This window comes from Lithobates pipiens, unplaced genomic scaffold, assembly GCF_037356315.1.
Source record: "Lithobates pipiens isolate NorthernLeopardFrog02 unplaced genomic scaffold, aLitPip1_a1.2 Scaffold_10, whole genome shotgun sequence".
Lineage (NCBI taxonomy): Eukaryota > Metazoa > Chordata > Amphibia > Anura > Ranidae > Lithobates > Lithobates pipiens.
In genome coordinates, this window is record NW_027507686.1 from 79,353,972 (window position 1) to 79,381,017 (window position 27,046).

The 27,046-nt window shown below is 47.8% G+C and overlaps 1 protein-coding gene across 4 annotated transcripts in view; it reads right to left on the reverse strand.

Moving 5' to 3' along the window:
• The window catches only part of MUS81 (MUS81 structure-specific endonuclease subunit), a 326,264-nt gene that overhangs the window by 178,877 nt on the left and 120,341 nt on the right, over positions 1 to 27,046 (reverse strand). For 3 of the 4 annotated variants that reach the window (XM_077456085.1, XM_077456072.1, XM_077456077.1), the window contains exons 1-2: positions 15,999 to 16,233; positions 200 to 298 (exon numbers count right to left, since the gene is read on the reverse strand). In XM_077456085.1, coding sequence (XP_077312211.1) covers positions 200 to 298; positions 15,999 to 16,199 — 300 coding nt within the window. In that variant the 5' untranslated portion in view covers positions 16,200 to 16,233. Of the gene's footprint in view, positions 1 to 199; positions 299 to 15,998; positions 16,234 to 18,470; positions 18,605 to 27,046 lie in introns of those variants that run through there. The other variant, XM_077456093.1, reaches the window with a different exon arrangement.

A 27,046-nucleotide genomic window follows, 5' to 3' on the forward strand; every position in this document is an offset into this window, starting at 1 on the left:
CTGGTACACAGCCCATGGGTGTGGCATTAGACCTTGGTCTACTCAGTAATATAAAAGAGTCCGCTTCAGTCACTGGGAGACCCATAAAGAAACTGTGGGTCCTTATCGAAAATAAGCTTCATTATGAAAAGTACATGAAAGTTTAGTGTATGACCCTGGTTCCTTAGTTTGAAAATGTTCTGAATTTCATCTTGCTTACCTTGCTGTTCTTGTAGAGAGTCAAAAGCACAGCATAGCCCCCTGACCTTTTCTGAGGCACATATTCCCGCTGCTTTTTTCCATCTGTCTTTTTCTTTTTCTAAAATCACAAAATACAGAAGAAACTCATTTTTGGTCATTGTACCAGTAAAGACCCTGCTTTAAGCTATTGTTTTCAGGCTTAGTTTACTCCAAATGATATGAGCTGGGGGAGAAGATAAATATTGAGTTGACCTTTTAGACCAATCTAGAGGGACTCTTCCCACGCAGGCCTTTGCCTGCAAATGATATAACGATGGAAGGTCCATGCCTGCTAGGCCTTTGTCTGGGAGAGGAAGGCAAAGTGTGGGGAGATTTGTTCTCCAAGGGGCCTGAACCTGGGCTAAGTAGGAAACTAAACCGGCCTGTGGCTGAGGCTAGGCAACCAAAGGCTGACCTCGCTAGGAAACAGTTGGGTGCAGCTACAGGGAAGGTCACCATTGAGAAGACAGGAGAACCTGTTAAAGCAGTATTAAACCCCAAAAATATTGAAGCTGACTAATTTTTAAATTTGGTGGCAGCCTTAGTTTTTTTTGTTCAAACCCCTTTCCCATGGGTTTTAATCCGATTGTCTAAAGATCCAACACAATTTCACTGTCAAAATGAGAACAACAACTGAACAGGTATGAGTGTCACAAAGGTGACATTTGTCCCATTTCTATTTCAACAGGAGATCTGTTCCCAGACAGATGCCTTTTGAAAGAATCCTTAGGCTCTTTTTCCTTTATTTCCTTTCACCTGATGATCTGGGCAGTGAAGTTGGTCATACACTAGTAGATTTTCAAATTAATTGTTGCATAAAAATTAGCAAAATTTTTAAATTCTTAGTACATTTGATAACTCAACAAATATCATTCAAAAGTACTTCAAAATAGGGATGCACCGAATGGGTTTTTTGGTGCCGAAACCGATACCGAAAATGAAAAATACACTAGGCCGAAAACCAAAACTGATACCGAAACAGCACCGATACCGAAAATGACTGGAAAATGAAAAATACACTAGGCCGAAAACCAAAACTGATACCGAAACAGCACCGATACCGAAAATGACTGTTTTCAAAAAATATTTTTATACAGGAGATGGTCAGAGACTAGGGACATGGTACAGGAGGTGGTCAGAGGCTGGGGACATGGTACAGGAGGTGGTCAGAGGCTGAGGGCATGGTACAGGAGGTGGTCAGAGACTGGGGACATGGTACAGGAGGTGGTCAGAGACTGGGGACATGGTACAGGAGGTGGTCAGAGACTGAGGACATGGTACAGGAGGTGGTCAGAGACTGGGGACATGGTACAGGAGGTGGTCAGAGACTGGGGACATGGTACAGGAGGTGGTCAGAGACTGGGGACATGGTACAGGAGGTGGTCAGAGACTGGGGACATGGTACAGGAGGTGGTCAGAGACTGGGGACATGGTACAGGAGGTGGTCAGAGACTGGGGACATGGTACAGGAGGTGGTCAGAGACTGGGGACATGGTACAGGAGGTGGTCAGAGACTGGGGACATGGTACAGGAGGTGGTCAGAGACTGGGGACATGGTACAGGAGGTGGTCAGAGGCTGGGGACATGGTACAGGAGGTGGTCAGAGGCTGGGGACATGGTACAGGAGGTGGTCAGAGGCTGGGGACATGGTACAGGAGGTGGTCAGAGGCTGGGGACATGGTACAGGAGGTGGTCAGAGGCTGGGGACATGGTACAGGAGGTGGTCAGAGGCTGGGGACATGGTACAGGAGGTGGTCAGAGGCTGGGGACATGGTACAGGAGGTGGTCAGAGGCTGGGGACATGGTACAGGAGGTGGTCAGAGCCTGGGGACATGGTACAGGAGGTGGTCAGAGGCTGGGGACATGGTACAGGAGGTGGTCAGAGGCTGGGGACATGGTACAGGAGGTGGTCAGAGACAGAGAACATGGTACAGGAGATGGTCAGAGGCTGGCGACACGGTACAGGAGGTGGTCAGAGACTGGCGACACGGTACAGGAGGTGGTCAGAGACGGGCGACACGGTACAGGAGGTGGTCAGAGACTGGCGACACGGTACAGGAGGTGGTCAGAGACTGGCGACACGGTACAGGAGGTGGTCAGAGACTGGCGACACGGTACAGGAGGTGGTCAGAGACTGGCGACACAGTACAGGAGTTGGTCAGAGACTGGCGACACAGTACAGGATGTGGTCAGAGACTGGCGACACGGTACAGGAGGTGGTCAGAGACGGGCGACACGGTACAGGAGGTGGTCAGAGACTGGCGACACGGTACAGGAGGTGGTCAGAGACTGGCGACACGGTACAGGAGGTGGTCAGAGACTGGCGACACAGTACAGGAGTTGGTCAGAGACTGGCGACACGGTACAGGATGTGGTCAGAGACTGGCGACACGGTACAGGAGGTGGTCAGAGACTGGCGACCTGATAAAAGAGATAAGTGCAGCCAGTGTTGCCCCCAGTGATGCACCCAGTGTTGCCCCCTGTGATGCAGCCAGTGTTGCCCCCTGTGATGCAGCCAGTGTTGCCCCCTGTGATGCAGACAGCTATGCCCCTCTGCAGTGAAGAGAGCCGTCTGGTTGAATAGAGCGCCGGGAACATCACAGCTTTAATTCCAATAGCTGTGTGTTCCCCGTCGTGCGCCGTCACACACAGCCCCTCCCCCTTGTCCAGGCACTTTGATAGACAGATCACCCGTCCAATCTGGACAGGTGATCTGTCTATCAAAGTTCCCCGGACAAGGGGGAGGGGCTGTGTGTGACGGCGCGCGACGGGGAACACACAGCGATTGAAATGAAAGCTGTGATGTTCCCGACGCTCTATTCAACCAGACGCCTCTCTTCACTGCAGAGGGGCATCGCTGGCTGCATCAGTCCTGCGCTATTCACCCCCATCATGGGAGGCACCAGGGGCGGAGTTCCGCCCCAGGCCCCGCCCCATTTTCGGCTCAATTATCGGCCGATATGTTTCGGCGGGCGAAATTTCGGTGCTTCCCTACTTCAAAATCTAGTTAGCTTCAAACATTTGATTCTGGGGGGCGTGTCCAAGATGGCGACCTGAGAGGTTGTGGAAGCCAGAGCTCTGCTGCCTTTTTATCCTGAACCTAGTTACCTGCTGTTCCTTTTACTGCACAACCTACCCACAGGTGCTCCGGATGTCCTGCAAAACTCGGTACAGGGGTAAGAAGCTTCGTTTCCCGGACTCCCCCTCGGTACCGGCCCTGCAAGCGACGACCCCCCCTGCAAGGGCGCGCAATATGGCGTCCCAGACGGAGATGGATGACCAGGAAGGTGCTGAGGAGATCGGACTCAGGGACGTGATGGCGGCTATAGCCACGTGTCAAGCTACCCTGACTAACAAAATCGAAGCTGTGCAGCTAGATGTCGGCCTGGTCCGTCAGGATCTTGACAAGCTCCGGTCCAGAGTTACAGAGGCTGAACAGCGGGTCGGGCGGGTGGAGGACCTCGCGGCTGACCATGCGGAGTCCATCCGCTCCCTGCACACTCGGGTTCGTGCCCTAGAATACAAGGCTGACGACGCGGAGAATAGGAACCGGAGGAATAACCTCCGCGTGGTTGGCCTCCCCGAAGGAGCGGAGGGGAAGAACCCGGCGGTCTTTGTGGAGGAGCTGCTACGGACTCTGCTGCCTGATGCGCAGTTTTCCCCATACTACTCTGTGGAACGGGCGCATCGTGTCCCTCCTACCCCGGGGCCTCCTGGAGCGAGGCCGCGCACCCTGATATTCCGGCTCCTGCATTTTCGGGACAGGGATGAAGCGTTGCGAGCTGCCCGAAGGGTGGGTGAATTGCGTTTCCAGAATGCCACGGTGATGATGTTCCCGGACTATTCCATGGAAACACAGAAGCTCTGCAGATCCTTCGACCAGGTGAAGGTAGGCCTGAGGGCTCGAAACATCAAATATAGTGTCCTTTTCCCTGCAAAGCTACGGGTACAGGATGGTGAGACCACTAAATTTTTTACCAACCCGCGGGAGGCTGCCGCCTGGCTGGAGTCGCTACCGGCCCGTCACTAGAACTGTGGGAATGACTGTGCCTTCTAGCTGGCTGCTATGGATGCCTTCGGTTCTGGCTCATATTTTTTCCCCTGTTTTCTTTTATGCTGCTGTCCCCCTGGATGTTGTGTGATGGTGGACCGGGGGGGGGTTTCTGGTGTATCAGACTTGTGTACTCATCCAGCCCGGACAAACCCATGTTTGGGTATGATACCCCTCTAAACACGGACGAATTTTTGGGGTACTGTGTTCCAGGGGGCAGCGGTTGGGGGTACTTTCTTGACTTGGTACCGTTTCTCTGTTTTTTGCCATGGACTCCTTTCTGTTATTCACTCTCAAAGGGGGGGGGGGGGGGGGGGTCGGGGGGGATGTTATGTTACTTGGCTGTTCTAACTGGACCCGGGTGGGCTGTCTGTTACTTGCACCTGTGTGTACTTACTGACTGCGGCCCTGGCAGGAGCTGGGAGACAAGATGACGTCTTATCCTCATCTGCACTGGATGTCAGCATCTCTGTGGCTCTCTAATGCCGTTAGGCATCACCTCTTGCTATGTTTACACGCTCTAGTTAAGCAATGTACTTTTTGGTTACTTGGGGGATCTATGCACCCTCAGGTTTGGGGGGGGGGTGTGGGGTGGAGGGGCGGGGGGTTGTATCCGCAGTTGCGGATGGGGAAAAAGTTTAGTTTCATGTTGTTTTTTTGTTTTTTTGTTTTTGACTGTTTAATGGAGTTGCTTGCTACTTACACGGGGTACGGTCCACTACATATATGGTGTCATTCAACTGATCTTTTCTTGATTCTAGGTCTGGGGTGTCTGTGCTGGGAAACGACGGCTGGGAGGGACCTGTGGATCTGGTTAGGTGGTGTGTGTGAAGTGTGTTATGGCTGATATATCCATTATCTCTTGGAATGTCAGGGGCCTTAATTCCGCTATCAAGAGATCTCTGGTGTTTAAATATCTGCAAAAGTATAACCCCCATATATGTATATTACAAGAAACGCACCTGATTGGCTCCCGGGTTTTGGGGGTTAGGAGGGCGTGGGTAGGCACCCACTATCACGCTACTTACTCTTCATATGCTCGGGGAGTTAGTGTTTTGATCCACAGGTCCCTTCCGCTGCGAGTTCACGAGGTGCGCACGGATCCTGGGGGTAGATTTGTAATACTGTGTGTTACCTTACATGATAGGGATATGGTACTGGTGGGGTTGTATCTTCCCCCGCCAGCTAATGGGCAACTTCTGTACGATATTATGCACACTGTTCTCGGTTTTCAGATACCTGAGGTTTTTGTCTTTGGGGATTTTAATTTAGTTCCTCAGCACGATGTGGATAGGCTCCGCCCCACGTCCCGTCCCAGTGGTGAGCTGCAGCGCTGGGCGGACACTTTTGCCCTGGCGGATGTGTGGCGCCACTATCACCCGCAGGAGAGGGGGTATACCTGTCACTCCGCCTCCCACCGGGCACTGTCGCGCATTGACCTGGCGTTTGCCTCCCCCGGGGCTCTGGGGTGGTCGAGGACGGCGCGGCATTTGCCCCGTGGGATTTCGGACCATGCACCCCTTATGCTCACTATCTCTTTGGCGCCCCCCCCCGGGGTGAGGCTGTGGCGCCTATCCAGATACTGGGCTGTGGATGACAGGCTACAGGAGGGGACATCGGAGGCTATTTGCAATTTCTGGCAACTTAACGAAGGCTCGACTGAGGGTGGGGTGGCTTGGGACGCTTTTAAGGCTGCCATCCGGGGTCATTTTATCTCTCACATCGCGTCCCTACGTAAAGAGACGTCTAGGTCCCTTGAAGCCTTGGAGGAGGAAAGTGGGAGGAGGGAGGCGGAGTATGTTCGGACGGGGGATGGGGATGTGTACAGGAGGTGGCAGGAGGTCCTTCGGGAAGTATCCCTGCTTAATGTAACGCAGACGCAGCAGTCTATGTTGTATTCCAAACAAAGACTATTTGAATATGGCAATAAGAATGGTAGGTTGCTGGCGTGGCTGGCACGCACCCAGAGGCCCTCTACTCATATTGCTAGTATCCGGGATGTGCAGGGCCGGGAGCTTACCTCTCCGGCGGAGATCAACCGTAGATTCTATGACTTCTTCCAAGGTATATATACCTCCAGGTCCCAATGTACGGCTGCGGAACTGCAGGACTATCTGGGAGGGATTCCCTTTCCCCAGCTTTCAGGGGATGACAGGGAATTACTGGACAGGGACGTGTCGCTGGAGGAGGTCCAGCTGGCCATCGGTAGTCTTCAAGGTGGTAAGACTCCGGGGGCTGACGGACTACCCTCTGAGTTTTACTCACAGCACGCTGACCTGTTAGCCCCTAGGTTTCGGGCCCTTCTTGATGGAATCGAGAGACTGATAGTCTTCCTGAGTCCATGGGAGAGGCGACTATTGTCCTGATTCCCAAACCGGGTAAGGATCCTGGGGAGTGTGGGTCTTACCGCCCTATCTCCCTACTGAACGTGGATGCCAAGCTGTTGGCTAAGATCCTAGCCACCCGCTTGAACTCCGTAATATCCTCCCTGATGCATGCTGACCAAACGGGCTTCATGCCTGGGAAGGGCACGGACATTAACATCAGACGCCTCTTTCTAAATCTCTCCTCTGACCATGATGAGGTGGGCAGCAGAGCAATTGCCTCCTTAGATGCTGAGAAGGCATTTGATTCTGTGGAGTGGGAGTTCCTTTGGGGGGTGCTTCGGAGTTTTGGGTTTGGTCCTAAATTTTTACGGTGGGTGCGACTGCTTTACGCGGCTCCTAGGGCCAGGGTGCGCACCAATGGTTGGATGTCGGAACCCTTCTCATTGCAACGGGGCACGCGACAGGGGTGTCCTCTCTCGCCTGGGTTGTTCGCCCTGGCCCTGGAGCCTCTCGCCATATTAATTAGAGAGTCGTCTATACGGGGACTGCGAAAGGGATGTACGGAGGAGAAGATCTCACTATACGCGGACGACACCTTGTTGTATTTAAACGATACCGGTCCTTCCCTTTCGGAAGCTCTTGCGATTTTTGACAAATTTGGGTCCTTTTCTGGTGTTCGCATTACCTGGTCAAAATCTCTCCTCTTTCCCTTGGATGCGGGTGTGCCTTCGTCCCCTGGTGGGTCGTTACTACAGTGGTCCTCTGAATTTACCTATCTCGGGGTACGGGTGGCCAGAGATCCCAATAAGTATTACATGTTAAATGTACTCCCCCTTCTCCGACTACTGCGAGAGAGGTGCCGGGCCTGGTCTGGACTTCCGTTGAACTTGGTGGGACGTATAAACATTCTAAAAATGGTGCTTCTCCCTAAGTTCAATTACATATTTCGGAACTGTCCGGGGTGGGTTCCGGGCTCCTTTTTCCGGGAGGCGGATAAGTGTATTAGCTCCTTCTTGTGGAATGGTGCTGCCCCTAGGTTGGCTAAGTCTACGCTTCAGTCCCCGGTAAGGGTGGGAGGTCTAGCCCTTCCCAACTTGCGATTTTACTACTGGGCCGCTATGCTGGTCACTGTTTCATGGTGGTTCGCGGCGCGGGATTCGAACGTGGCGGTGCGCTTGGAGGCAGCGCTGGTGGGCTCCGTGTCTGACCTGCAGGGCCTAGTATACAGGGGGGCTGGGGCGTACGCGGCTCTTCCTGGGCCGACGAAGGCTTCTCTTCGGGTATGGAAGATGGCGGGGCGCAGATTTGTTCGGCCGGGTGACTGGTCCCCGGCCCAGCCCCTCTGGAATAACCCTAACCTTCCCCACTTTAGGACAATTCCAGACCCGCAGATCTGGGTGCGATTTGGGATTACAACTCTGCGGGATGTTATGCCGGCAGGTACCCTGCTGACATTTGGCCAGCTGACTCGCTCCCATGGCCTGCCTGGCTGGATGTTCTTTCGTTATGCTCAGCTGCGTCATGCGGCTAGGGCACAGTTTCCTGAATCCCCAACCCTGCGGACTACTCCGCTGGAGGAGCTGTTTGAGGGTGAGGGCCCCCAAAAACCCCTATCAGATGTGTACCGGATTGTACTCCCGATTGACTCTCATAAGCTGGACTCTCTTTGGGACAAATGGAAGGAGGATATCCCATCTCTGGAGCGGGAGGATTGGGAGGAATGTTTGGAAAAAGGTCCCCAACTGGTCATTTCTGCGGGTGATAAACTTATTCAAACGAAGTTTGTGTATAGGGTATATCACACTCCTACGCGCCTGGCGAGAATATACCCTAATAGGGATCCACACTGCCCTAGGTGCAGGGTGGAACTTGGTACCTACCTTCATATGTTCTGGGACTGCTGCAGACTGCATACGTATTGGTCCGAGGTGTTTGATCACCTCAACACTCGGTTGGGGCTGGAGGTCCCTAGGACTCCTGAGATGGCCCTACTGGGCATTCACGCGGATGAAAGTAGACCCTATTACTCTAAGTTGTTGATTTCCTATTTACTTTTTTACGCTAAGAAAGAAATCATCTGTAAATGGTTCTCGTCCACTCCTCCTAGTGTGATTCAGTGGGAGAAAAGTGTGAATAGTGTTTTGCCTTTGTATAAAATAACCTACCTAAATCGCGGTTGTCCGTGGAAGTTTGACAGAATCTGGCTCCCGTGGACATCGGGAGGCTGAGGTGGTCTCTGGGTCTTTGTAGAAGCCCTCGTCCTCTTAGTTTGTATTTTAGTTTGTATTTTAGTCTGTATTTTTTTGTATCACCGAATGACATATGCTGATGTTTGTAACACGTTTCGTATCCTACTGTGCTCCGGCTGCGCCGGTAGTTTGACCCATTGTACTCTTGGTCATTATGTACTGTGTATGTATGTTGGATAATAAAGCACTCCTGTTGTTTAAAAAAAAAAAAAACATTTGATTCTGGAATGAATGGAATTTACCAAATGAAATCCACATGCACTAGAAATATGTTTGTTTGAGAAATTCTTCTATCCTGCTCCTCAGAACTTTGAAAATGAACATCATTTTGAGCCCACTAATGATTAAAAATTCGAACAAACATTCTGAAAACTAAAAGTGTCAGTTAATGGGTTAAGACAAATTATTTAACACTGACAGGGGTTGGCTTTTTTCCATTTATGTAAAAGCTTTATTCAAAAAACAAAGAAATGTTTTATTGTAAGTTTTTTAAAAAGGGTCAGCTAGAAATCAGCTTAAGACCCCTTTCACATTGTGCCGCCCATAGCATCGGTGGTAAAACGCCACCATTTTTAGCGGCATTTCAGCCACTAGCGGGGTGCTTTTAACCCCCGCTAGCGGCCGAGAAAGGGTTAAAATCCCCCCGCAATAGTGGCGTTTTGCCGGCGGTATAGTCATGCTGCCCCACTAATTTCAATGGGCAGGAGCTGCGGTAAACACACCGCTCCTTCACCGCTCCAAAGAAGCTGCTGCCAGGACTTTTCCCGACGCCCTGCCAGCGCACCGCTCCAGTGTGAAAGTCTGAGGGCTTTCACACTGGTGACAATGGAGCAGCTGTTTGAGGGTGGATTGCAGGCGATATTTTTAACGCTATAGCGCCTGCAAAACGCCCTCAGTGTGAAAGGGGTCTTATTGTTTGTCAAGTCCATCTACAGTGCATCTGGAAAGTATTCACAGCGCTTCACTTTTTACACATTTTGTCATGTTACAGCCTTTTTCCAAAATGGATTAAATTCATTATATTCCTCAAAATTCTACAAACAATACCCCATAATGACAACATGAAAAAGGTGTTTGTTTTAAATCTTTGCAAATTTATAAAAAAATAAAAATAAAACACACATACATAAGTATTCACATCCTATGGCCCCTTTCACATGGGCAGACCATTCAGGGACGCCTGTCAGTTTTATTAAAGTTCCTAAAGCCACAGTTGGGTTTTAGGGTCAATTATACCAAATTATGGTTTCAGTACCAGTCTAGCTGGATTGCACTGGGTTCTGCTTGGCCACAGGTGTCGCTGTCACCACTGGCAAGCGTGAGAACGCAGTTGAGCTAGGCGTATTGAGTGCCATTCTTTCTTGGAACCAGCCCAGTAGGAGTGTCGTCTTGCTGTGCATTCTGGGAGAGGGTACTTAAAGGTACTGATATCACCTGCTTCTGGGTTCCAGTCGAGAAGATCTTACTGTCTGCTTAGTCCTGGTCCTCCTGACCAGCCCCCACGGCCCTCATGGCCTGGGGTGCGGATCCATCCAATTTCAAGTCTCGGGGCTAGCTAGCCTGAGGCAAAGTAACTGGGAGGAGGATTCAAAGGTGGTCCGGTGCCGTCTCATCTGTGGAGAGGCCCAGCAACTGGAGAAGCAACCAGGGGAGGATTCTACGGGAGAAGGCCACACATAAGGCTGGCTTCTCTGAAAGAGCCTGGAGGCTCAGTTGAAAGACACCAAGTGAATCTAAACTCATACGGTATAGCCAGACCGGCTGCGAGATTCTGGTACCGTATGATAGCGCTCTAAATTTGTCTACATCCCTCAGTTACATTCAAGTCTGTGGCAGAGACTTTGTTCAAGTGTTCTACATTCAAGTCTGTGGCAGAGACTTTGCTCTATTCAAGCACTCTATCGGCTGCTAGGCCTAGTGAGAGGTCTATCCGGTAGCTGTGAGGATCCAGTTGTGAACGGTAATTCTCTGGATTTCTATAGTGAGAGACTTCCTATTTTTGCAGTTTCAAGAGTACCTGAACTTCCTACCCAACCCTCTACCCTTCATTGAGAGACTGCTTTGTCTACTTGTTGTCAAATAAATATCCTAAAAGTGGATTCAGTGTCAGTTTCTGCAATTCTTTGGGCCATCTACCTCGGGTAACCCCTAGACGTACACGAGGTCAAGAAGGTAACGGTAAGCCCGATTAAACCAGGCCCCCTCTTTCGGGGGTCAGTGCTACATAGGTGGACCTGAATGGACGCTCCATAGACCTCTATGGAGCGAAGGATGTCAGCGGTGACATGTCCACTGATAAGCCCGGTATAAATCCAAGGGTGATCGGAGATTCGCTGTCCAAGGGCCTCGGCTATGGAATGCTCTACCAATCAACATCCACCTGGAAGAAAATCACCTGGCTTTTAGGAAAAAACTCAAGACCTTCCTCTTTTAGCAGATGATCAAAGCTCTCCACAGCGCCTAGAGGCGATTCAGTTCGCATTGTGCGCTATACAAGTATTTCATTCATTCATTCATTCATTCATTCATCCGACCCACTAAAGTGTGACGAAGGTAAACCCCTATTTTTCCATCCGTCTGCGGATCGGATGAAAACAGACTCTACAGTCCGTCTTCATCCGATCCCCCATAGAGGAGAGCAGCGCTTTGACAGGTCCTCCCTGTACAGTACTCGCGGCTATAACGAATTGTCAGATCTAAGCAATACAAATAAAAGTCATTGAAAAAAAAGTCATGGGATTCCCCCACAGTCCATTACCAGTCCCTTGGGGGCTGGTATGAATATTAAGGGGAACCCCGAACTAAAATTTAAAAAGAAAAATTGCGTGGGGGTCCTCCCAAATTCCATACCAGGCCCTTCAGGTCCGGTATGGATTTTATGCGGAACCCCACGCTAAAATAAAAAAATAAAAATTGGTGGTGAGGGTCCCCCCAAAAATCCATACCAGACCCTTATCCGAGCATGCAACCTGGCAGGCCGTAGAAAAAGAGGGAGGGATAAGAAAGCGCCCCCCCGGACCGTACCAGGCCACATGCCCTCGACATGGGGAGGGTGCTTTGGGGTGGTTGTGGAGGTCTGTGGGCGGGAGGCTTATTGGAATCTGGAAGCCCCCTTTCATAAGGGGACCCCAGAACCCGGCCTCTCCCCATGTGAAATGGTAACGGGGTACAAATGTACCCCTACTTATTTCACAAAAAAAGTGTGAAAATGGTAAAAATGACATGACGCGGCTTGGGACAAGTCCTGAAGGGTTTTGTATGGATTTTGAGGGGGATCCTCACGCCATTTTTAAAAAAAAAATTGGTGCAGGGTCCCCTTAGTATTCATCCCCAAACGGCCTGGTAATGGACTGTGGGGGAATCCCATGCCGTTTTTTTCAATGACTTATGTATATTGCCGGGACCGACAATTCATTATAGCCACGAGTACTTTTAAATGACTTTTTTTCCTTTAGAAATGTAATTTTGTGCAGGGACTGTTGTAAACACGGAAACATGCGCCACTTCACAGGCATACTATAGACACCCCCCAGGTACAAAATTTAAAGGAATATTTCACTTTTATTGTTTCACTTTAAGCATTATTAAAATCACTGCTACCAAAAAAACGGCCGTTTTAAAACTTTTTTTGCATTGATACATGTGCCCTGGGGCAGGACCCAGGTCACCAAACACTTTTTATGACAATAACTTGCATACAAGCCTTTAAAATTAGCACTTTTGATTATTCATGTTTGTGTCCCATAGACTTTAAATGGTGTTCGCACAAATTTTTTGCCTGTTCGCATGTTCTGCCGAGAATCGAACCGGGGGTGTTCGGCTCATCTCTACTCACAATTAAACAGTGCACGTCAGAGCACAAACCAAGCCATGAAGTCCAAGGAATTGTCTGCAGACCTCTGAGACAGGATTGTTTCGAGACACAGATCTGGGGAAGGGTACAGAAAAATTTCTGCAGCATTGAAGGTCCCAATGAGCACAGTGGCCTCCATCATCCAGAAATGTAAGAAGTTTGGAACCACCAGGACTTTTCCTAAGTGGGCCACCCGGGCCAAACTGAGCGATCAGGGGAGAAGGGCCTTAGTCAGGAAGGTGACCAAGAACCCAATGGTCACCCCGACAGAGCTCCAGCGTTTCTCTGCGAAGATAGGAGAACCTTCCAGAAGAACAAATATCTCTGCATCACTCCACCAATCTGGCCTGTATGATGGAGTGACCAGACGGAAGTCACTCCTCAGTAAAAGACAGCCTGCCTGGACTTTGCCAAAAGGCACCTGAAGCACTCCCAGACCATGAGAAACAAAAAGGGCAGTTTCCAGCACCGATGCATGTGCGAATTCCTCGCTCAGATGTGGTGCCTCCCCCTCACCGTGAACGCCAGCGTGACATTGGGAGTCACCTGTGGTCATACTGTTGGTATATATACCACTCATTCTAAGATATTACACTCTCCCATGGTCCTTTTCCTCTCCTCTAGGTGCGGGATCACTCTGCAAATTCTTCCGGGGCTGAAGTGATTAAGGACTGGTAAGCTGCACTATATTGCATTTTTGTTTTGGGTTTAATATTGCTTTAAAGTCAAACATGGGAATATACTTCAGGTTTATACCATTTGTTATACTCCTGTTTCTATTAATTAACCCATTGAGAAGATACAGTGCCTTGCGAAAGTATTCGGCCCCCTTGAACTTTTCAACCTTTTGCCACATTTCAGGCTTCAAACATAAAGATATACAATTTTTATTTTTTGTGAAGAATCACCAACAAGTGGGACACAATTGTTTAGTGGAACGAAATCTATTGGATTTTTGAAACTTTTTTAACTAATAAAAAAAATGAAAAGTGGGGCGTGCAAAATTATTCGGCCCCCTTGCGTTAATACTTTGTAGAGCCACCTTTTGCTGCGATTACAGCTGCAAGTCGCTTGGAGTATGTCTCTATCAGTTTTGCACATTGAGAGACTGAAATTCTTGCCCATTCTTCCTTGCAAAACAGCTCGAGCTCAGTGAGGTTGGATGGAGAGCGTTTGTGAACAGCAGTTTTCATCTCTTTCCACAGATTCTCGATTGGGTTCAGGTCTGGACTTTGACTTGGCCATTCTAACACCTGGTTACGTTTATTTGTGAACCATTCCTTTGTAGATTTTGCTGTATGTTTGGGATCATTGTCTTGTTGGAAGATAAATCTCCGTCCCAGTTTCAGGTCTTTTGCAGACTCCAACAGGTTTTCATCCAGAATGGTCCTGTATTTGGCTGCATCCATCTTCCCCTCAATTTTAACCATCTTCCCTGTCCCTGCTGAAGAAAAGCAGGCCCAAACCATGATGCTGCCACCACCATGTTTGACAGTGGGGATGGTGTCTTGAGGGTGATGAGCTGTGTTGCTTTTACGTCAAACATATCGTTTTGCATTGTGGGCAAAAAGTTTGATTTTGGTTTCGTCTGACCAGAGCACCTTCTTCCACATGTTTGGTGTGTCTCCCAGGTGGCTTGTGGCAAACTTTAGACGAGACTTTTTATGGATATCTTTGAGAAATGTCTTTCTTCTTGCCACTCTTCCATAAAGGCCAGATTTGTACAGTGTATGACTGATTGTTGTCCTATGGACAGACTCTCCCACCTCAGCTGTAGTTCTCTGCAGTTCATCCAGAGTGATCATGGGCCTCTTGGCTGCATCTCTGATCAGTCTTCTCCTTGTCTGAGCTGAAAGTTTAGAGGGACGGCCAGGTCTTGGTAGATTTACAGTGGTCTGATACTCCTTCCACTCCTTCCATTTCCATTTCAAAATGATCGCTTGCACAGTGCTCCTTGAGATGTTTAAAGCTTGGGAAATCTTTTTGTATCCAAATCCGGCTTTAAACTTCTCCACAACAGTATTACGGACCTGCCTGGTGTGTTCCTTGGTCTTCCTGATGCTCTCTGCGCTTTCAACAGAACCCTGAGACTATCACAGAGCAGGTGCATTTATACAGAGACTTGATTACACACAGGTGGATTCTATTTATCACCATCAGTCATTTAGGACAACATTGGATCATTCAGAGATCCTCGCTGAACTTCTGGAGTGAGTTTGCTGCACTGAAAGTAAAGGGGCCAAATAATTTTGCACGCACCACTTTTCAGTTTTTTATTTGCTAAAAAAGTTTAAATTATCCAACAGATTTCGTTCCACTTCACAATTGTGTCCCACTTGTTGGAGATTCTTCACAAAAAATAAAAATTTTATATCTTTATGTTTGAAGCCTGAAATGTTGAAAAGTTCAAGGGGGCCGAATACTTTCGCAAGGCACTGTATCTGCATTTGACTGCACCCACTTGCTACCATTACAAGGGGATCTCTCTTTCCATGTCAGTTTTCACATTTTATAGAATGAAAAATGCTGCAGCAGCAGAATTATAGAAGAAGTATTCTGGAGAGAAACATGAAGGCTGTCACTGTTGACATCTAATGTGTACATTTTCTTGCTTTAATACTTTCAGTGGCTAACCCAGAATAAGTATGCAGATAGTACTTTGACTTTTCTGATCAACAGACCTGTTTTTCTGCCTTAAGGTACCATAGTCAGAGGATGAGCTTAATAGCCAAGCAACTGGCATTTTCAGAAAGAGGTCAGCAATGACAGCCTTTATATTCCTCTTAGGAAAGGTTTGCTGTAATGCTGAGGACAGGGAAACCAGAAGTCAGTTGATGTCCTTTGTTTCCACAAATAGCGCTTTGTTTTGGTGGTATTTGATCACCTGCAGTTTTTATTTTTTGCGCTATAAACAAACAAATAGTGACAATTTTGGAAAGGACAGGGAAACCAGAAGTCAAATAGAATTATTAATGAACACAGGTAGACAGTTTCAACCCACCAAAAGCACACAGACGTTATAGAAGTAGACATTCTTTACAATCTTTGGCATTACACAGCAATTAATTTGAATCATGCATGAAGTTTAAGTAAGGATTGTGACATTTATTATAGTGATAGATCACACATAAAAAGTTGTGTTCGTTATACTGGAGATAAAACCTTTAGCAATTTCTATACAGGAAATCTGGTTAGAAGATTGTATTAAAAAAGGAAGTAGTAGTTGATATGGGAAATGACAATAAGCCCACAATAAACAGACACATTTTCACACATGAAGGTGTACAGAGCTCACTTACTGTGGGGGATGGGCCTTGGTGGAGTTCTGGCAAGTTTAGTTCCAGTGTAGATGTGGGAAGGGGGCGTTGGCTTCTTTGTTGGTTTTTGGATGTAGTATTGGAATTTGGAAGTGAATGTATTGGGGTATTAGGACCTAAAAACCAAGAGATACAAATCAGGATGTAAAATATGATCAGAATTTTTAGCATGTGGTACAGCATACTTGTGAAGCATTAAAATCCAGGTTAGTGGATACAGTTGGGCATTTAGATACCATTTGCACATTTGGAGTGCGGAAAGGTTTCTATTAAAATTTTATTCTACGATATTACTAGTTTAAAACTGAGAACTGTAGTTCATCTACCTAGTTCACACCTATGCGTTTTTTAGTGCATTTCGCAGTTTGCAGAAACTCACTACAGTCCATTTAACAGTTTCCTATGCTACAAACTCACATCTATGCCTTTTGCGGCCGGTGCATTTTTGGAAAGGGTCGGGGGCTTTTTTGCCGTGTTTTGCGGGTAATAGACTTCAATGGAATCACACCAGAAATGCAAGTGTTGGATTTGTGATGCGATTTTTCATGTGTTTTGCGGTTTTTATTTTAACACTGTACATAGCTGGTTGCTAAGCAGGGGACTGGGAAAACCAGCTGCCGTGTTCTTAACAACCGATGAGTCATCAGCTGTCAGCGGAGTTTCTGCTGACAGCTGAATGTAGAAAAACAAAAAACTGTAAAAATTGCCGGAAAAAAAAAAAATAAATTTGTGAAAAATAGAGCATGGGGTCCCCTCCAGGCCCTTTGGGTCTAGTATGGATTCAGAGGGCTCCCCAACAATTTTTTTTGGCATGGGGTCCCCCCCAAAATCCATACCAAACCCTTATCCGAGCACGCAGCCTGGCAGATCAGGAAAGGGAGAGACAAGCAAGCACACCACACCCTCCTGAACCATACCAGGCCGCATGCCCTCAACATATGGGGGGGAGGGTGGGTGCTTGCCTCCATGTTGATGGGGGCAAGGGCCTCATTATGACAACCCTGGCCCCCATCTTCTCCCCAAGCTGTCTTCTTATGCCGTCTTCTTCCTCGCCGCCAGTTACCCACTATAAAAAAAACCCCTCTTCTATGGCAGTCTTCCTCCATGTTGTCCCCCGCTGTCTAGCATCTCTTATATAGCCATGGGACGTGGCCATCCGATGAAATCACCAGGAGAGCCCGCCCCTTGTGAGATCAACAGTTGATGTCATCGGATGGTCACGCTCATGACTATATAAGATAGGTCAGGTGACAGCACAACGGAGGGAGACAGCCACAGAAGACGAGCAGCTTTTTGCTTCTTTTTTTTTTTTTTTTTTTTTTTATAGCAGGTAACCGGTGGCAAGGAAGAAGACAGCAGTGGGAGAAGATAGCACAAGAAGACCGATTGGAGAAACGAGAGCACCGGGAAAAGAAGGTGCCGGAGAAGATGGTGGCGGGAGAGACAGCAGCAGGAGTAGACGGCTCAGAGCTATTTTTTTAATAAAGGACTGCTTTTTGAGGTGAATGGGTAGGGGTACCAATTCCCATGGGGGGGGATCTGGGGGTCCCCTTCCAGATTCTAAGCCCCTTGCCCGCAGACCCCAACAACAACCAGCCAGGGTTGTTGGGAAGAGGCCCTTGTCCCTATCAAGTACCCACCCCCCCTTCCCGTGTTGAGGGCGTGTGGCCTAGTATGGTTTAGTAGGGGGCTTGACATTTGCTTGTCCCCTCCCTTTCCTGACCTGCATTCTCGGATAAGGGTTTGATATGGATTTTGGAATTTTTTTTACATTCAGCCATCAGCGGGGAACCCCGCTGACAGCTGATGACTCATCGGTTGTTAAGAAGGCGGCAGCCGGCTTCCCGACCCCCTGCTTAGCAGCCAGCTATATACAGTGTGTTTAACCACTTCAGCCCCAGAAGGTTTTGCCCCCTTCCCAACCAGGGCATTTTTTGCGATACAGCACTGCGTCAATTTAACAGATCATTGTGCAGTACCCAATATTGATGTCCTTTGTTTCCACAAATAGCGCTTTGTTTTGGTGGTATTTGATCACCTGCAGTTTTTATTTTTTGCGCTATAAACAAACAAATAGTGACAATTTTGGAAAGGACAGGGAAACCAGAAGTCAAATAGAATTATTAATGAACACAGGTAGACAGTTTCAACCCACCAAAAGCACACAGACGTTATAGAAGTAGACATTCTTTACAATCTTTGGCATTACACAGCAATTAATTTGAATCATGCATGAAGTTTAAGTAAGGATTGTGACATTTATTATAGTGATAGATCACACATAAAAAGTTGTGTTCATTATACTGGAGATAAAACCTTTAGCAATTTCTATACAGGAAATCTGGTTAGAAGATTGTATTAAAAAAGGAAGTAGTAGTTGATATGGGAAAATGACAATAAGCCCACAATAAACAGACACATTTTCACACATGAAGGTGTACAGAGCTCACTTACTGTGGGGGATGGGCCTTGGTGGAGTTCTGGCAAGTTTAGTTCCAGTGTAGATGTGGGAAGGGGGCGTTGGCTTCTTTGTTGGTTTTTGGATGTAGTATTGGAATTTGGAAGTGAATGTATTGGGGTATTAGGACCTATCAATATATCATTTAGTGACAACTTTGTGCAAAAAAAAAAAAAAAAAAGTTTGTAATATTCCCGCAACTTGTGGCAAAATATTAAATATTTCATGGACTCAACATGCCTCTCAGTAAATAGCTTGGGGTGTCTACTTTCCAAAATGGGGTCATTTGGGGGGGGTTTGTGCTATTTTGGCATTTTATGGCCTTCAAAAACTGTGATAGGTAGTGAGGAGTGAAATCAAAAATTTGCACCCTTAGAAATCCTGAAGGCAGTGATTGGTTTTCGGGGTGCCGTACGCAGCTAGGCTCCCAAAAAGTCCCACATATGTGGTATCCCCGTACTCAGGAGAAGCAGCAGAATATATTTTGGGCTGCAATTCCACATATAACTATGGCATGTGTGAGCAATATATCATTTAGTGACAACTTTTTGTAAATTTTTTTTTTTGTGTCATTATTCAATCACTTGGGACAAAAAATAAATAAAAAAATATTCAATGGGCTCAACATGCCCCTCAGCAATTTCCTTGGGGTGTCTGCTTTCCAAAATGGGGTCATTTGGGGGGGTTTTGTACTGCCCTGCCAAAAAAAAAAAAAAAAAAAAATCGCAGATCACCACCATTACTAATAAAAAAAATAATTAAAAATAAAAATGCCATAAAACTATCCCCTATTTTGTAGACACTATACATTTTGTGCAAACCAATCAATACACTCTTATTGGGATTTTTTTTTTCAAAAATATTTAGAATACATATCAGCCTAAACTGAGGGAAAACATTTTTTTATATATTCTTGGGGGATATTTAGTCAAGTAAAAAAAAAAATGCTTTTTTTCAAAATTTACGCTCTTTTTTTGTTTACAGCGCAAGAAATAAAAAACTCCCTGATCTTTTCAAACAGCGGTTTTTGAAGAGCCGACAACACCAGGTTCAAGTCCCAAGGGGGCAACGGTGGACGCACCGGAGGGACTACATGTCGTACCCCCTGAACGAAGGTACTCACTAATGAGTGAGACTCCAGGGGTCGCTGAAAAAAGACAGCCAAGGCTGAAATTTGCCCCTTAATGGTGCTCAACGCCAATTTTTGGTTAACTCCTTGCTGAAGAAACAGCAGGATCCTGGATACAGAAAAGGAGCGCGGATGCCATCCTTTCTCCTCACACATGGAGATGTAGGCCTTCCAGGTACGATGGTATATCTTCCGGGAAGAGAATTTGTGCTCTTTACATAGTTGGAATCACCAAGACAGACCCCGGTTTCTCAACATCTGGCTCTCAATAGCCATGCCGTTAAAGCCAGCGATGGTAAAGCAGGATGGAGAATCGGACCTTGAGACAGAAGGTCCTCTCGCAACGGCGGTCACCAGGGAGCGTCTGCCACCAGATGCACCAGGTTTGCGTACCAAGGACGCTGAAGCCAATCCGGGGCAACCAGTATCACTGGGATCCCCTTGGCTTCCACTATGCGAAGCAGGCGTGGTAACAGTTTCAGTGGAGGAAAGGCGTAGATCAGCTGGTACTGATCCCACGGAGCCACCAGCGCGCCCGACACGTCTGCCCGCGGATCTCTTGTCCTGGACACGAATCTTGGCACCTTCCGATTGAGACAGGAGGCTAGAAGATCCACGTTTGGTGTGCCCCACTTCAAGCACAGTAGTTTGAATATCTCCGGATGCAATGCCCATTCTCCTGGGTCCAGCATTTGTCGACTCAGATAGTCCACCTGCCATTTCTCCACTCCCAGGATGTAAATGGCCCACAGGGCCGGTACGTGTCCCTCTGCCCACCGAAGTATGTGAGCGAACTCCCGTGCAGTGGCTGAGCTTCTTGTTCCCCCTTGGTGATTGACGTATGCCACCGCAGTGGCGTTGTCTGACTGGATCCTGATCTGACACCCTTGCAGCCTCATCGACCATTTGGGCGGCACAGTGGTATAGTGGTTAGCACTCTTACCTAGCAGTAAGAAAAGGTTGCTGGTTCAAATCCCAACCACAACACTACCTGCCTGGAGTTTGTTCTCCCTGTGCTTGCGTGGGTTTCCTCCGGGTACTCCGGTTTCCTCCCACACTCCAAAGACATGCAGTTAGGTTAATTGGCTTCTGTCAAAAATTGGCCCTAGTATATGAATGGGGACCTTGGCTTGTGGGCTCCTTGAGGGTAGGGACCGATGTGAGTGTGCAATGTACAGGGATAGGGATAATGGTAGACACTCACTCAGGTTGAAATGGGTGGACTTGTGTCTTTATTCAACCTTACTAACCATGTAACTATGTGGAGAGGCACTGCCTGATAGCTCTCAATTCGAGCAGATTGATCAGCAACTTGGATTCTTCCGTCAACCAGAGGCCCTGAGCCGACTAAACCCCATCACTCCACCACAGCCGGATATACTGGCGTCCAGTGTGATCACTGTCCACTTCAGAGGTAGGAACGATTTCCCGGACTTAATCACCGGGGACCTCAACCACCAGATCAGCGAGTCTCTGACTGACTGGCTCACCTGGATCTGTCGATTCAGGGACAACTGAGATTTGTCCCATTTTTTCAAAATCTCCTTCTGCAGGACTCTGGTGTGGAACTGGGCATAAAGTACTGCCTCGAAGGAGGCTACCATGAGTCCCAGTACTCACATGCAAAAGTGGAGCGACGACCACTTGTGGTTCATAAGCAGTTTTACCACGGATCTGAGAGTCTGCAGTTTGTTTGAAGGGAGAAACACTCGCTTCCATGGAGTCCAGCAGCAAGCCTAGGTACTCCAGACGACCATGACTTCTTTAGATTCAACAGCCACCCAAATTCTTGCAGGGTCTGCATGGTGATCGCCACATCACATCCTCCTCTAATTCTGAGAGGGAAGAAGTCCTCAGGAGGAGATCATCTAGGTATCCCAGGATCGCGATCCCAGGTTGCCATAGCAATGCCAACACTGGAGCCAATACCTTGGTAAAGGCTCAGGGGGCTGATGCCAGGCCAAAAGGAAGAGCCACAAACTGGTAGTGGGCTTCCCCGACTGCAAACCGCAGAAATTTTTGATGCCAAAGGGATATGGGTATGTGCAGGTATGCATCCTGGATGTCTAAAGACGCCAGGGAGTCCCCTTGATGGAGTGCAGCGACTACTGAGCAAACTGATTCCATTCTGAACCTCTGCACTTTTACAAAGTGATTGAGGGCTTTTTAGCTCCAAGATTGGATGGACCCCTTCTTGGGAACCACAAACAGATTTGAGTAGAATGCCTGGAAGCGTTCCGATTCTGGAACCAGTACAACCACCCTGCAATTCAGCAGGTCCCTTACTGCCCCCAAGAGGGCCTCCTGGCGAGCCAGGGATATGGGTATGCTGGAGGGGAAGAATCTGTTTTGAGGCCAAGAGAGAAACTATCTTGTAGCCTGTGGAAATCAGATCGCAGACCCATTGGTTGGATAACCAAGAGTACCACTGGGCTGCAAACTCCCGAAGGCGACCCCCCACCTGAAACATGGGTGGGGGCAAACCTTCATGCGGTAGCTTTTTAATTCGCAGGCTTGCAGTTCCAGGGATGTTTTTGACCGTCCGTGGTCGTCCTGTTGGGCTGGGGACGTTTTGTCGAAGCTCCGGGCGGAACGAAAAAGCCGCCTGTAAGCGGAAAAAGAGGGCCCTTGGCTATGGCGTGGCTCCTTAGCCTTCCTGGCCTATGGAAGTAAGGTACTCTTACCAACGGTGGCATTTTTAATAATATCATCCAAAGAGGCTCCAAAAGAAGTGAAGATCCGTCAGGGCTTTTTTGGATGCCTGGTCCGCAGACCAGCATTTTAGCCAAATCAGGCGCCTCAGCACCACAGCTGACACTGAAGCTCTGGATAACAGAGGGAGAGTATCCAGGGCCATGTCACAGATGTACTTAAGGCCTTGCACTAGTTGGTCTGCTAGTTCCACGCAGACAGGAGAAGCCTGTTGCTCTCCCAATTCACGGTGCAAACGTTTTGCCCACTCAGTGTCTGCGACACAAGTGCGGATGCCAGTACTGGTTGCACGGCTGACCCCACAACCGTAAACAAGGAACGAGCCACAGCCTTCCCTGTCCCTGGGATCCTTGAATGCAGGAGTCCCCTCAACCGGGATCGCGGTTACTTTAGTTAACCTGGATACTGGGGGGTCCATGACCGGAGGAGCCGACCATTTTTTTTGCGAAGGCTCTCCTCAAATGGGTAATGCACTGCCATGTATTTGGGGACCTTGTAAATTAACTTGTCAAAATAGGTCAGATACGGGAACACCTTAGGTGAACGTGCTGGTTTGCGGGACCCAAAAGGGACCGGTACATCAGCAGAGGGATCCGCTGGCTCCTGAATCTTCAGGGTATCATGTACAGCTGTGATAAGTGCTCCAAGAAGCGCTTTGTCGCGCCCGGACAGTGACTCATCCTCACTGTCCGATTGGTCCTGGTTAGCATCGTTTGACAAGACAGAGCAGGGGTCACCAGCCTCAGCAGGACCCGAGTCTGCGTCAGAGCTCTCTCCAGAGGACGGGGGGCCGGGCCACTTTAGTATACCTTTTTCCCCACGCACCGCCTCCATCTTGGGAACGAACAAATTGAGGACAGCCATCAGGGTGTCCATGGGCACTGCGCAGTCTGCAGGTGACCGGGTTGCAATTGCCTGGATGTCGGGGGAAGAAACACTAGTTTCTGAAGCCATATTGACCCTACCCTGTCTGCCATCCAAAGGGGACTTAGGACAGTGACAGTCCCACCCTCCTTGCTGTTGCTGGCTAAGGGGCTCTTTCCGGCCGGACTCACCACCCTGAGGAGTTCTGCGCTGTCCCACAAGTATTGCCTGTAGTCCCCGTGTGCTCCCGGTGCAGAGGAAACAAAAGCTGTGTCGGTGGCAGCTGCGGTAATTAGTGCCAAACCGCTCTGAAATGTGCTCATTGACTTCAATAAAATTTCCAGTACAAAGACATAAAACACAGGGAAAATGGCTGTGAGAGCACATGAGCCATGCTGCTGCTAGAGAACACTGAAAAAAAGTGTTCAGGCTTCCAGAAAATGGCCGCCAGTGTCCTGAATAGGAGATCATTAGGAAAATGGTCGCTGAAGCCCAGGAAGGCATGCTGCCCTTGCCCACACCTAAAATGGCCGCCAGCAGCTCCATGAGGTACAGAAAGAAAAACGATGGCAGAGAACACAACGCCATACAAGACATCAACAAAATCTCACAGGCACCTTCCAGGGGCATGAAATACAGGACCCAGGACACCGCTAAGCCGCACAGCCCCCCTCCCAGGTGAGAGTCCACCAGAGAGCCCCTGTATATGCACACACAGACCGCTCAGCAGCCACATGCAGCATTTCCCTTGGGGGGAGGGAAGATAGGGACAGGGAGAGAAGAGAGGGAGGTGAGGGACCCCCGAATCGACCTCCCAGGGAATGCCCAGCTGCTCAGCCCCACTGAGGCAGGGAGAGCTGTACTTACCAGTCCTGAAGAGCTAGGAGACATTCCATTACAGACCCACTCACTGATCAGTACAGGGTGGCTGCTGGCCTAGGCCCACTGTGACGCAGATATCAGTAGCCCGGTCATGTATGCTTCGAGCATAAAAGCTCATCAACCACCTCTGGATCTGAGGTTTCGTCATGGCCAACCCAGCGTGGAGCTCTGGTCTGCACACGCTCGATGGCCGGACTCGGGAGACTACAAGGATAAGGGTATCCAGCTTGTCACCCAGCCGGCTGTTGATAGCAGATCACAGGATCATTCATCTTGGGCAAAAAGCCAGGCTTCTGCATAAAAAAAAAAGCACGGACCGATGGGCCCGCAGGGTTCCTAGGTCCTTCTTCACTAGGCAAAATAAAATGGAGGTCTGTTTGGCAGACTGGAGGGCTGTTGCCCAAGGGACCGCCCACTGGGCAGAACTAAGAGTTCTGAGTGTTGTATTACAACTAATGCCTAGTATCTCCTAGTAATAGGGCAAACAACCCAATGGCTAAGAGAGGAACTGTGTCGGTCAGTGAATATAAGAGAGAGCTCTATTTGTGGGGGAAAAAAAAGACGTCAATTTTGTTTGGGTGCAACGTCGCACGACCGCAATTGTTAGTGACGCAGTGCCAAATCGCCAAATCTGGTCAGGAAAGGGGTAAAATCTTCCGGGGCTGAAGAGGTTAGACTGAAAGATTCAGGTGATTAACGAGAACTTTCCAATATGTTCAAATACTCACGTGGATGTTTTTGCCTTTTTCTTTCTAAAGGTTGGTAAGCAGAAGGTAATGTGTGTGATCAAATTTAGCAAGTGACATCTTAAACTTTAGAGGTGTTCTGTACACTCATGAATCAACAGTGTAATTCACCATGACTAATGCTATAAACCCACAAGAAATCAATACAGACTTTTCAAAATGTTTGGTACTTAGTCAAAATGGTGCAAGCAGCAAAATGCAGCAAAGCTTTTATTCTGTATTGGTGTATCTTCCGAGAAAGTGAATTCCATTTGGTTTGATATGGTTGCTGCTCTAAGCTCCAAACACTAATTTTGAAGAAGTCTATTCATGAATTTTCTACTAGAACAGGACAGATTATAAATTGTGGAGATTCAGCACTAGGTGGCAACAGTGTTATTGCATTCATTAAAACAATCTCAGAAGCCATTTTATTGTTACAGCAACCTAAGCAAACAGAGATCACATCTCAATCCAAGCTTGAACAGGTCTAGAAATTCTCTCTAACAAGTTCTTGGAGCATCCAAATTCTTTCACCGGGCTGCCCTGAAATTCATGCTTTCACTCGTCCAGTGTTTGGGGAAAAGGTCATGTTTTTACTTCCATAACTGTCTGCATAGAATAAATCATTTCCATCCATCACCTTATTTACAGCTGTTAAATGTTTCACTTTTGAGTACAATATGTTAATTTCTATCCACAAACTTTTTTTTCCATGATAAAAATGCCCTGCAATGTAAAGAGTATGCAAACTCAGCATTCCATAGTCCCGATATGTGCCTGCTGTATCATGTACTTGAATGAGAAAATATCCCGCTCTCTTTGTATTGCCTCCTTTGTGTGAAATTCCTGGTGTTCCTGACAGTCCCTCTGCTTTCCTATTAAAACTGACCACACTAAGCAGGAGAACACACCTGTGGTCAGTTCTCTAGCAATGCTGGGAACTCAGGCTGTTCTCCAATGATCAGACCTGTCCTGACACACCCCTGCTGCACAGCCATTCACTGGGAAGCTCAGTGGTGCTTCTCCTCCCCCCAGCTCTTATGCAGCTGAGAACAGAGGGAATGTGATCACTTATAAAAAGGCATTAATATTTTTTTTTCATATCTATACACAAATGTTTTGCCTCATTTCTATTTTAAACTGAATGGGTTGTTTTACAAGGTGATCATTTACAATCACTTTAACACAATTAAGAAATTGCAGATTTCACATTCTACACAATGCCTAGAACCAGCACCCATTTGTATATCATTATAGTTTGTCCTAGATGTGCGAGTACACACACAAAACTAAAATGCACAGATGCAGTACTACCACTACAGTGATTTTATGTAATTTTTTTAAAAATGTTGTTAGCCTGAATGCATCTTAAAAGTCCTTAAGGTTTTATACAAAATTTGACATAATATTAATAAAATTAACCTGAAGTTTTATGTACAATCATCTACTATGCAGATCCCAGAGCCATAGAAAGAACATACATTTTGTGTAGCTATTAATAATAAAGCATGTACTCTCAAAGTGAAACTATACTAAAAAGACTAAGGCCCCTTTCACCATTGTAAGACTTGTCCTATAAATTGGGACTGCAAAGTCGCATGACAAGTCGTTCCCCATGATTTCCAATGACAACCATTCATATTAGTATGACTTCAAATCGTGCCGACTTCAAAGTAGTCCCTGCACTACTTTGGTCTGACTTTGATGCGAGTTATACAGGCATTCCCTGAAATCTAAAAAAATTGCGGCAAAAGTCACAGCAAAATCACGCGACTTTGAAGTCACAGTAGTGTGAAAGGGGCCTAACCAAGAGAGGTTATTTTACTTCTATAACTGCTAACTACCTCTTAGCCCACGTACACACGGTCGGAGATTTTGCCAACCAAATGCGTCGGATTTTGCCCGACGGATTGTGTCCGAAACTGTTGCATACACACGGTCGGGCCAAGTTGGCGAAAAATCCGATCTTTCAGAACGTGATGACGTAATTTCGTTACGATGGGACTACATTCAGGCTAGTAGCCAGTAGCTTTGATGTAGGAATTTGATCTGAGCATGCGTGGCACTTGGTCCGATGAAAATGCTCTACACCTGATCGGATTAGGTCCGTCCGGCCCAGTTGGTCGGGAAATATTTCCAACATGTTGGAAAATTGGGTCGGACGGAGATTCGGACGGAATCAGTCCGATGCATACCACACACAGTCGGATTATCTGACGACACGGTCCAATAAGACTCATTCCGACAGATTTTCCGA